The sequence below is a fragment of the Lissotriton helveticus genome, chromosome 5_1 (genome assembly GCF_964261635.1).
Source record: "Lissotriton helveticus chromosome 5_1, aLisHel1.1, whole genome shotgun sequence".
Taxonomy (NCBI): Eukaryota; Metazoa; Chordata; class Amphibia; order Caudata; family Salamandridae; genus Lissotriton; species Lissotriton helveticus.
The window spans coordinates 1,324,951,520-1,324,963,996 of record NC_136065.1 but is presented as its reverse complement, the minus strand read 5'-3'; the positions used below and the strand labels follow the sequence as shown (position 1 = coordinate 1,324,963,996).

General features: G+C 40.8%; 1 protein-coding gene across 1 annotated transcript in view; it reads left to right on the top strand.

The window, feature by feature from the left end:
• PTPN7 (protein tyrosine phosphatase non-receptor type 7) overlaps positions 1-12,477 on the top strand; it is a 219,391-nt gene that overhangs the window by 93,015 nt on the left and 113,899 nt on the right. Inside the window, exons 5-6 of the mRNA XM_078644166.1 lie at positions 7,729-7,805; positions 12,315-12,452. Coding sequence (XP_078500292.1) covers positions 7,729-7,805; positions 12,315-12,452 — 215 coding nt within the window. The remainder of the gene's footprint in view (positions 1-7,728; positions 7,806-12,314; positions 12,453-12,477) is intronic.

Here is a 12,477-nt window from a genome sequence, read left to right as displayed (position 1 = left end):
AGATAATGAGATACATTGAGCTTCTTAACAGGGCTGCTCACGGGGTGGAGTTATATAAAGCAAACGTAGCAGGGGATTTTCTATTTGGAACCCTTAATACCACTCAAAGACCTACTCATACCTTACCTATGTTAAAGGGAATGCTTAAACATGCAGATGAGATTTTTAAAGACCAGGTAAGGACAAGAATTTCACACCTGGAATAGATACAAAGTACAAACCAGCACCTACTGACCCTGTCTACATCAAAGGTCAGGTGCCTTTAGAATCTCTCGTAGTTTCCAATGCACGCAAGAGAGCTAACTCACAGACCACAGGTGAGGACCCTTCTCCTGATAAGGAGTCCAAGTTGATTGATGCTTCAGGGAAACGAGTGGTGTTGCAGGCAGCCAATCACTGGCGCATTGCTAATACTCAAACTTTATTAGCTACGATCGGGCTCGTTATGATGAATTAGAGAAGCTCATGCAATTTTTACCTGATCAGCACCAATCTAAGGTAAATGATCTTATTCAAGAGAGTAAGCTCATCACTAATACTTCTATTAGATATGCCTTAGACGCTGCAGACACAGCAGCCCCAGCAGTAAACACCAGTGTATTGCTACGCAGACATGCTTGGTTAAGAGTTTCAGGTTTCAAACCTGAGGTGCAAGCCTCCATTCTTAACCAACCATTCAATAAAGAACACCTCTTTGGTCCAGCAGTTGGCACCTCGCTGGAAAAGACGAAAAAGGACACTGAGGTCACTAAGTCCACGGGAGCTTTACAATCACCTTCAGGTAGAGATTCCTTTCATCGCTCCTATTATAGGGTAGGCTCCATGAGTATATATATAGAAAATCCTTCCTCCTCTTACAATGGCATTAGTCAGTCGCCTTCCTCAAGAGGCTATTTCAGAGGTGGATTTAGAGGAAACAATGGAAAAGAAAGAGGTAGAGGCAACTCAACATGCATTTCCCCCACAAATACCAAACAGTGACTTTTTAGCAATAACCCCAGACCATTCCACTCCTGTAGGGGGACGTCTTACTCAATTTCTCACAGTCTGGAATACCATCACTTCAGACAAATGGGCATTACAAATTTTCCAATCTGGTTATTGCCTGGAGCTTACCAACAACCCTCCAAACATTCCACCAAGAGCACACAAACTGTCCCAAGAACACCTTCACCTCTTCAAACAAGAGGTTCAATCTCTTCTGGAGAAAGGAACAATAGAGCCAGCCCTATTAAAATATCAAGGGACAGGTGTCTATTCCCTTTACTTCTTGATAACCAAAAAGGATGAATCACTCAGACCTATTTTGGACCTCAAAGACTTAAACCTCTACATTCATTCCGACCACTTCCATTTGGTCACTCTACAACAAGTACTTCCACTGCTACAACAGGGCAACTTTATATCCACCCTAGACTTAAAGGATGCATACTTCCACATCCCCATCCATACCGCTCATCGCTAATATCTAAGGTGTGTAGTAGCAGGTCATCGCTACCAGTGCAAGGTACTTCCCTTCAGAGTCACCACTGCTCCCACAGTTTTTACCAAATGTCTAGCAGCAGTTGCAGCTCATCTCAGGAGACAAAAATTACATGTGTTCCCGTATCTGGACGACTGGCTCATCATAGCCAACTCCCAATAAAGGTGTCTCCAGCACACACAGAGTACGCTACAACTGTTACACAGAATGGGCTTCACAGTCAATCACATCTGCAGCCCTCCATGTCTCAGACATACTTGGGGACTAATGTCGATACCCAAAAAGCTCTAGCTTTTCAAAATGCAACAAAAATACATAACATTCAAAGCCTAGTCTCCCAATTCCAAGACAACCAATTGCTTCCTGCAATAGTGTTCATGCAATTGCTAGGAATGTTGGAGTCATGCATCACAATAGTTCCACATGCAAGACTTCAAATGTGTTTCCTTCAAGAATGTTTAGCTCATCAGTGGAATCAGTCACAGGGTCAACTGAAATATCTTGTGTTGGTGGACAGCCACACCCATCGATCTCTGCAGTGGTGGAATACACAAAACTTGTCCAAGGGGCGGCCATTGATCGACCCAATTCCACAGACAATCCTAACAGTAGACCAATTGCTAATGGGTTAGGGAGCACATATCCATACTCTAACCGCTCAAGGACTGCGGAGTCAGGAACAGAAGCAAATACATATCAATCACCTAGAATTGTGTGCAATTTTTCCAGCACTGAAAGCTTTTCAGACCCACCTCAGGAGAAAAGCGGTCTTGATTTGTACAGGCAACATAACAGGAATGTACTATGTACAAAAACGGTGGGGGACTTCATCCTCAAGTTCTCCTTCCGTTCTTCCAGCTATGGGGGTTTCCGGAAATAGATCTGTTAGCGACTCCCCTCAATGCAAAATGCCCAGCTTCGCCGCCAGGTATCCACATCCACAATCCAAAGGCAATGCCCTATGGATAAACTAGTCAGGGAGGTTTGCTTACGCTTTTCCGCCTCTCACACTCCTTGCGTTAGTGGTTAGGAGGCTCAGACAAGCATCCCTGACTCTGATCCTGGTTGCTCCTACTTGGGCTCGGCAGCCATGGTTCACAACCCTGCTAGAACTGTTGGTAGTACCACATCAAAAGCTACACCTCACACCCAGTCTCCTCACTTAGAACCATGGAGAGATACGGCACCCACATCCGGAGCACAATCTTGCGATCTGGCTCCTGAAATCATAGAGTTTGGTTATCTAAACCTCCCACCACACTGTATGAAAATCATTAAAGAGGCTAGACGATCTACTGCTAGGGCTTGCTATGCAGCCAAATGGAAGCGATTTGTAATATACTGCAATAACAACTGCATTAACCCACTTGATGCTTCAGTACAAAATATCAAATGTTACTTACTCCATTTACAACGCTCAAATTTGGCATAGGTATCTATAAGGTTAAATCTAGCTGCCATTGCTGCATATCTGCATTACAGGCAACATCTTTCTTTATTCAAAGTCCCCGTGATTAAAGCATTCATGGAAGGATTAAAAAATGTGATTTCACCAAGACTCCCACCACCACGATGTAGAATCTAAATATTGTCCTTACCAGGTTAATGGGTCCACCATTTGAACCTTTGCACAAATGTGAGCTGCAATTTCTCACAAGGAAAGTTGCTTTCCTAGTAGACATTACATCACTGATGAGAGTTGGTGAGCTACAGGCATTTTCAATAGAAGAACATTTTTTTTGCTTCCGCAATGACAAAGTGGTTCTTCGTACCAACCCAAAATTTCTACTGTAAGTAGTTTCTGCCTTTCATTCGAACCAATCTGTAGAGTTGCCCATATTCTTCCCACAACCAGATTTGGTGGCAGAAAGAGCTCTTCACACATTAGACGTTAAAAGAGCATTACTTTACTATATTGAAGGGACAAAACCATTTCGTAAAACCAAGCAACGAATTGCTGCTTTTGCACCACCGCATAAAAGCAGTGCAATTGCAAAGTCTGGAATGGCAAGATGGAATAGTAGAATGTATCCAAATTTTTATGCTAAAGCAAAAAGAACTTTACCTACACCCCTAGGGTTCCATGTTTAAATATCGTTAACAAAAATATCGTTAACAAAAATATAGATGTAAAAATATCGACTACAAAAATATCGAATCCCTATACTTAAACAGGTAAGTACAACAATATCGACTCAAAAATATAGAAGTTAAAAATTATAGATGTAAAAAATATCGACTTTAAAAAATAATATAACTTAAATTAATTAATTAAATAATATTAATATTATTAACAAAATACATTAAATTACATTTATATTTTAACTAATTATAACAAATAAACTTAATTTAATGAATATAAACACAATAAATGTGTACATATACATATATTTTCTTAATTACATTTTATTATTATCTTTAATTAATATATAAACTTTAATAATTATATAAATATAAAATAAACACATATATAAAACATTTTGAATAAAAAATAATATTCTATATTTCATTAACACATTAAAGTATTAAAAAATAATAATACATACATTTAATAACAAAATACAAACATTAGTAGTGAAAACAGTTGATAGCGAAGGGGTAAAAAGTTACTATTCCCAATCCAGTAAGTGCAACAGTAGGGAAAGCGTTGGATAGCGTAGGAGTAAAAATTACTATTCCCACTCCAGATAGTGCAACAGTAGGGAAAAAGTTGGATAGCGTAGGGGTAAAAATTACTATTCCCACTCCAAAGAGTGCAACAGTAGGGAAAGCGTTGGATAGCGTAGGGGTAAAAATGACTATTGCCACTCCAGAGGGTGCAACAGTAGGGAAAAAGTTGGATAGCGTAGGGGTAAAAATTACTATTCCCACTCCAAAGAGTGCAACAGTAGGGAAAGCGTTGGATAGCGTAGGGGTAAAAATGACTATTGCCACTCCAGAGGGTGCAACAGTAGGGAAAGCGTTGGAGAGCGTATGGGTAAAAATTAGCATTCCCACTCCAAAGGGTGCAACAGTATGGATAGCACTGGATAGCGTAGGGGTAAAAATTACTATTCCCACTCCAGACAGTGCAACAGTAGGGAAAGCGCTGGATAGCGTAGGGGGGAAAATTACTATTTCCACTCCAAAGGGTGCAACAGTAGAGAAAGCGTTGGATAGCGTAGGGGTAAAAATTACTATTCCCACTCCAAAGAGTGCAACAGTAGGGAAATTGTTGGATAGCGTAGGGGTAAAAATTACTATTCCCACTCCAGAGGGTGCAACAGTAGGGACAGTGTTGGCTAGCGTAGGGGTAAAAATTACTATTCCCACTCCAAAGGGTGCAACAGTAGGGAAAGCGCTGGATAGCGTAGGGGTAAAAATTACTATTCCCACTCCAGCTAATGCAACAGTAGGGAAAGCGTTGGATAGCGTAGGAGTAAAAATTACTATTCCCACTCCAGAGAGTGCAACAGTAGGGAAAACGTTGGATAGCGTAGGGGTAAAAATTACAATTCCCACTCCAAAGAGTGCAACAGTAGGGAAAGCGTTGGATAGCGTAGGGGTAAAAATTACTATTCACACTTTAGAGGGTGCAACAGTAGGGAAAGCGTTGGATAGCGTAGGAGTAAAAATTACTATTCCCACTCCAGAGAGTGCAACAGTAGGGAAAGCGTTGGATAGCGTAGGGGTAACAATTACTATTCCCACTCCAGACAGTGCAACAGTAGGGAAAGCGCTGGATAGCGTAGGGGTAAAAATTACTATTCCCACTCCAGAGAGAGCAACAGTAGGAAAAACGTTGGATAGCGTAGGGATGAAAATTACTATTCCCACTCCAGAGAGTGCAACAGTAGGGAAAGCGTTGGATAGCGTAGGGGTGAAAATTACTATTCCCACTCCAGAGAGTGCAACAGTAGGGAAAGCGTTGGATAGCGTAGGGATGAATTATTTTTTTTTTGCAGAGTTTTATATAGCGCGAACTAGACCCGAACCGAATCAGGTATCAGAGCGCTTTGCATAGTACCAGTTACAATACATGAGGACGGACACACATTCATTTTAGGCACGGGGAGATTAAGTGATTTGCCCAGAATCACAGGAGGTTTTGGCGTCATTACCGAGACTCAAACCCAGATCCCCAGGTCCGAGGTCGAGCGCCCTAGCCGTTAGGCCAACTCCAATTACTATTCCCACTCCAGAGAGTGCAACAGTAGGGAAAGCGTTGGATAGCGTAGGGGTGAAAATTACTATTCCCACTCCAGAGAGTGCAACAGTAGGGAAAGCGTTGGATAGCATAGGGGTAAAAAGGACTATTCCCACTCCAGTGAATACAATAGTAAGGAAAGCGCGGGGAAAAAAAAACAATAAAGAAACTATCAATTTGTTTTTTTTATTTAATTTCCAATATAAACATAATTAATATATACATTTAAATATATTATTATTAACAAATATAATAACAATTATTTAATTACACATTATTTAAAACTATAATATCCACCACACACCTAAAATTAATTACACAATTACATTTAATAATTACTAATTAATTAATGAAAAATAATGTTTTTTCTAATTAATTAATTATTTAATTAATTACCAGCTTTCACGCCATATACACTTAAAAACACCACAACACACACCTAACATTAATTACACATTTACAATTAATAATTACTAATTAATTATTGGTAATTAATTAAAAAATTATTTATTAATTAATCAATAATAAATTAATTAATTACCACCCTTCACACCATTTACACGTATGAACTCCCCAACCCCCACCTAAAATTAATTAAACAATTAACATAATTAATTATTAATTGACTAATTGAAATTAATTAACAACTAATTATTAAACTATTATTAATTAATTAACACATTAATTAATCAATTACTTTTATATAACTAAATTACTTCCCACCCTATTCCCCTATAAACCCACAACCCGCTACGGAAATAATAACACAAAATTAATCATAAAAAACATTAATAACTAATACAATTCCAAAACATATAATAAAATAAGAAACAATTCTCATTTAAAACACTAAAATACATAACATTATTAATAAATCGATATTTTTGTAAACTATATTTTTGTAAACGATATTTATTACAACTATATTATTGTTATCGATATTACTTACCTGTCAGTCGATATTATCGTCAAACTATATTTTTGTTCTCGATATTTATTCAACTCGATATTTCTGCGGAGATATTAATGTCAGACGATATTTCTACGTCGATATTAATACTCTGCACCCACCCCTAGAGCTCATTCCACACACAAATTGAGGGCTACTATGGCTTTTTTAGGCAACATTCCCATCGCAGATATCTGTAAAGCTGCAACATGGTCTACTCCACACACATTTACTAAACACTACTGTATAGATGTGTTAGCCAGACAACAGGCTAATGTAGGCCAAGCAGTACTCATAACATTATTTCAGACAACTGCACCAGCTTTAAGTTAACAAGACCTTTGGGAGCAATTGCTGTATAATCTATGCATAGCATGTGATCTACAGCTCACATGCCTCGAACGGAAAATGTTACTTACCAGTAGACATCTGTTCTTGGCATGTAGAGCTGTAGAGTCACAAGCACCCATCCGCCTCCCCGGTTACCTGTACCTGCTGCAGTTAAATTTTTTTTTCTATACTTATTACATACATACGAATGGTCATCTCTTTATTAACTACTAACTCCATTCTCACCCTATAACGGCAAACAATCTAACAATGACGATGCCCATGCCCACTATCACCAAAAGGAGGAGTCATCGGCTTCGTGACTGAAAAGACTTCTTTGAAGAAAAACAAACTGCAAACATCCGGACCCAACACAAGATGGCGATCTATGCATAGAATGTGACTCTACAGCTCTACATGCCAACAACAGATGTCTACTGGTAAGTAACATTTTCCTTGTCTCTTCTCATAGTGAGGAGCACTATATGCCACCAGTAGGGTTATAAAATGAATCTGATGAACCTGGACTTTACTAAAGTGGCCAGTACATGCTCTCTGTGTTCGGACACATATCATGTACATGCAGAACATTTTAAAAAGAGGTTTGAATGATATGAAATACAAATTGAATTCACATTTTTCATGTTCACTGAAAAGTCATACATAAATTAAATACATAATCATACTCAGAACCCCTCCCTGTACACACACACAGATGTCCTTTAGCATATTGTTTCAATGCCACAAGATTTTGAAAGGTTTTATTTCTCTCTCTTGAAGATCCTCAAACCCGTGTGCGCCTCAGGAGAGCAGACTCTCAAGACGAGAGCAGGTACATCAATGCTAATTACATCAAGGTAAGTCATATACCTCTGCCCAAGCAATGTTGGCCGTATACACAACAATTGTGTTTGAAATAGAGACTGTATCTTTTAATGAAGGCAAACTAGCATCAGGTTAAAGGGGGGAAGAGACCTCTACCACCAGGCCCGGACTGGCCATTGCGGGCACCGGGCAATCCCCCGGTGCGCCGCAAGGGTGGGGGCCGGTTTTGGGCCACTGGGGGGCGTTTTTTGTTATAGGGCCGTTTTTGCAGCGTTGCTGCAAAAACGGCCCTGTAACAAAATCGTCCGAAAACCGGCCCTGGCAAAGAATGCGGTCGCACCCCCAACCCTCCCTGGGGGGTGTGGGGGCCGGCCGAGCACTTTGCCAGGGCCGGTTTTCGTTCCCAGTCCGGCCCTGCCTACCACAAGCAGGTACCGTGTGTTACTGTGCCCACCTTCAGGTGGTTGTGTTGGGGAGCTCTAGGAGTGCACTAATTGTATGCCACCTTCTGTGAGGCACACAATCTGTACGCCTCCTGGATACCTCTTTGCCATGTTCATGTCAGTAATGGTTTGTTAATTACATTTGTATTGCACACGTGTACTAGAGATTGATGTCACTTTAGAGAGCAGCAACATAACCAGTGACAGACAATCTAAAACATAATACAAAATGATATTGATTAAAAAGGGAAAAAAATGAATTTTTCTGGAAGACCGTGAGACAGTATAAGGAACACAGTTCACTCTTTGGCAACTGCTATCAAGAAGGCCCTGTCACCTGCTCACCTATTTGGTCTTTGGCCGCAAGAGCAGAATAACCCATTTGGGAGCATAGAGTTAGCAATTGTTTGCCAGGAAAGAGGGTGATGAATTGTGAATTACCCTGTGTATTATTACTAGGGATCTCATAACAAGCCTTGTTTTATTGAAAGCTAGTGGAGATTTCAAAGGACAGGGGTAATATGGCCTTTATGCTACTGCTGTAATACTTAATGGCATAGGGTTCCTTTATAACAAGGGTTCATGGCCACATGAAAATGAGGGAACACCTCTTATGAATACTCTAGCACATCTCTTGCAATGGCAAGATTCATGTTACAGAAAGGGGCAACACCAGCGTCTGTTGCCCCCTTCTTTAATACAAAGGTATCACAATCGGTGCAAGCAACAGGTGCTATGCCTTTTGCACCCCATGAAACATTGTATAATATAGCCCCCAAAAGAACCTTCCAGACAAAACGTTTAGTGCACAGCAAATAAAATGCCAGTCATCGAAAGGTTGTTAAGAGATTTGGAGCTGTGGCCACAATTGGACACAGCAATAGCAATTAGATAGCAAATTCAATTTTCACACTGATTTGAACAACTTTTCTTCCAGCAGGATTTTGAAGGAATATAAAGGTTGGGTAATTTAAAACGAAACAACTATGTTTCATAATCTGAAATAATGTTTGCAGAATTCAATTGTAAAATCTATTATTGTATAATTATTTCAAAATGTATGTAATCTACTATCAGAATTTGGTTTTGTTTGGCGATTCTAAGAGATTGGTCTGATGGTCATTGTAGTGATCTGCTGGGCACGGTCTAGTGTTCCAGTATATACCCTATGTAACTAGCCACTGCCAGAGGGCTGGCCTCAACACTCACCCTTCGCTTATCCTTCACATGAGTGACCGGTCAGGTGACCCTGCCAATAAAAGGGGCCAGGCGCATGTTCCCAGCACCATATACCAATGTGTCTGTGTGCCTTATTCCCTAGTATGTGGGCCTGGAGCCCACAACATTATGGTCATGAAGACCGTGCCACATTCTTACGGCATGTATTTTACTGACTAAGTTGAGGTGTGTGTATCTTTCACTACTTGCATGGAGGAAGGTCTCCAATAAACAGTCACTTTTCTGTAGTTGGGTCAGGAAATTATTTGAGCATTTCACAGGAATTAACAACAGCCCCAGCCTGGTCGCTGCTCTTCGACTTTCATTTCAGAATCTTGACACCCAGGGCTTTCTTTACAAAGCCCCACACCACCGGGGCCTCACTTTTTGAGGCACTCTGGTGGCACTGCGTCCTGCTCCATATTTCTTAGGCAGCGCTAAGCAACTTTGCGAGGCTTAACGTGGCCTAGTAAATATCGTTCCCTTTGATACCGTTTTCTGCGCTAAAGGGACATGCAAAGAGTGTTGCTGTGGACAATCCCAGAAACACCCATAGTTTTTTTGACACTGCCCCAGATTTACAAGGAATCGTAAATCTGAGGCAGAGCCAAAAACCGCATAACGAGGAGAAATAGTTTTATTTCTTCTCAGTTTTTTGCTCTTTCTATGTGTGCTGCTTTCGCAGCACAACAAAAAGGAGCAAAAGGCCATTAATGATTGTTTTTGTTGCAGGAAGGTGTCCCTTCTTGCCCAACAACAATCATCTCTGAAACATAGGCAGCCTGGCACCATGGTGCAAGGGTGTCTGCGTTGACGCATGGCTTCTGCTTGTGCACCGGCGCAGGGGTGAGTACAGGAAAGCGCCATACTCTTGTAAATGCGGTGCATTCCTGCACTTAGACAATGATGCAGCTTGGCACAGCAAAATTGCTTGGGGCACCGTGCTACGCCATTGTCTTGTAAATATGCCTCCAAATCCCTAGCAAAGAATGTCCTTGCAAACATTGTCTGCCCCCAGTTAACATCAACTAATTTCCCTGCACTGACACACACATCATAATTACATTTCTCCACACAAACCCCTTGATGATATATACACATATAGAGGTCCCTTTAAAACAGCTTTTACACTAACTAATCTTAAACTACCATACCATGGAGTGGTGTGGCTCAGTGGAGTGGTGTGGCTCACTGGTTAGAGGCGGCAGACCCGGGAGCAGAGGACGGCCCGGGACCAGGGTTCAATTCCCGACGCGGCAAGGTCTTGGACCAGGGTCAGCCGACTCGATAATTCTCGCCTCGGCGCCTACTATAACTAGGGATCACACTCGGCAACTCTGGGCATTAGCTTGCCTCATCTCCACAACGGCCCCACACATACGCCGGGGATGCCTGGTTTCACCTTGGAGATACCCAGTAGGGACCATCTCACAAGGAAAACCAGGACGGGTTCCCCAGCGGTCTATAGCACAGAGATACTCCTTCGGGAGTCGATTCTAGCGCGTTAGAAACCCAAAATTAATCCCAACTGAAATCCAAATACCAAATTAAAAACAGAACTGAAAAAGAAATAACCGAATGCAAACATATTTTTTCATGTACATTGGAACTTGTTTCCAAACACGACTCATCACCCCCAACCTCATCTCTTTATGTACATTTGCTTCCTTGCCACTCTTTGCTGTCTGCTCTTTATTCTCTCTTCCTTGCCTCATCCCAGCTTTTTTATTCTCATACAGCTCTACATAGAAAATATTTCAATTTTGGTAATTTCCCAAAATTATGACATTACCAACACAGTACTTCACAACCACCTGTTATCCATATTTAAGAAAACATTGCTGCTGCCTATACTGCAGTTCTACTTAAACCAGTCCCTTCTCCGGTACTGATTCTCACTGATGTTTTCTGACTTTATTTTAACACTGGGCCTGATTCACAAAGGTACATTTACACTTTTTAAGTTTACTATTTCTTTTCTTAGTCATAAATTACAAGTTTAATTTTTACTAACAGTAATTTTACGGTTGCAGTGAGTCCGCAGTTGGGGCAGAGAACTCTGTACATTAAAAGATAGGATAGGTCTACATTTTTATGTGTGGACTCTCATAAAATTAATATTAGTAAGATTAAACTCGTATTTTGTGAATACCAAAATATAGAAACTTACACAAAAGTGGTAAGTTTACATTTGTGAATCAGACCCATTATGTTGTTGCGGCTGCTCTCACGATCTCTCAAACGAGGGCTATCAAAGGCAGTGTTTTGGAGCATCAAACTGCTGCCCAGAGATATCAGTCGTATCCCTGATTCAGTGCACCTTGCATATTAATTCACACAATGACCTGCTGGGTAACACAATTTGTTGCACACCAGCTGTTAGCACCTTAGTCTAATTTATATTTAGGACCTAATAAACTGCTTCTTTAAGTGAGTGAGTGAAATAGTGAGTGAGTCAATCATTACAGAAATGTATTTGTTGTATTCGGTTCTGAGTACAGGTGGTATGCTCGAAGATCCATACTTGTTGGGCAAGCGTACAGTGTTCTTTTAAGTGTAGTCCAAAAACATACATTTTTCTCTGTATATTGCCAACTGCTGTTCGTTGTTTGGCACTTGTATAGTGTATAATCGCCCAATAGTAGTCCTATATGGCCAGTAAATAAGATATCCAGTATTACAGAATATGACATGCCTTGCATACTCAAGGATAGCTTTAAAGGCCCCGGGCCAGTTCTGATTGGCCTGAGTAATATGGATGACAGGTACCTCTTGAGATAGCAGCTCAGTTGCATCTGTGTGGATCTCTTCTTTTGGTCTGCTTCTGTCATCCCATCTATGAATGAACTAACATGCAATTACTCGGGCTCTTGCTTCCAGGGCTATGAAGGACGGGAGAAGGTATTCATCGCAACTCAAGGACCCATGCTGAACACAGTGAGTGACTTCTGGGAGATGGTTTGGCAAGAAGATGTTCCAGTCATCATCATGATCACGAAGCTGAAGGAAGGGAAGGAGGTAGGCTAACACAGTAAAATCCCCC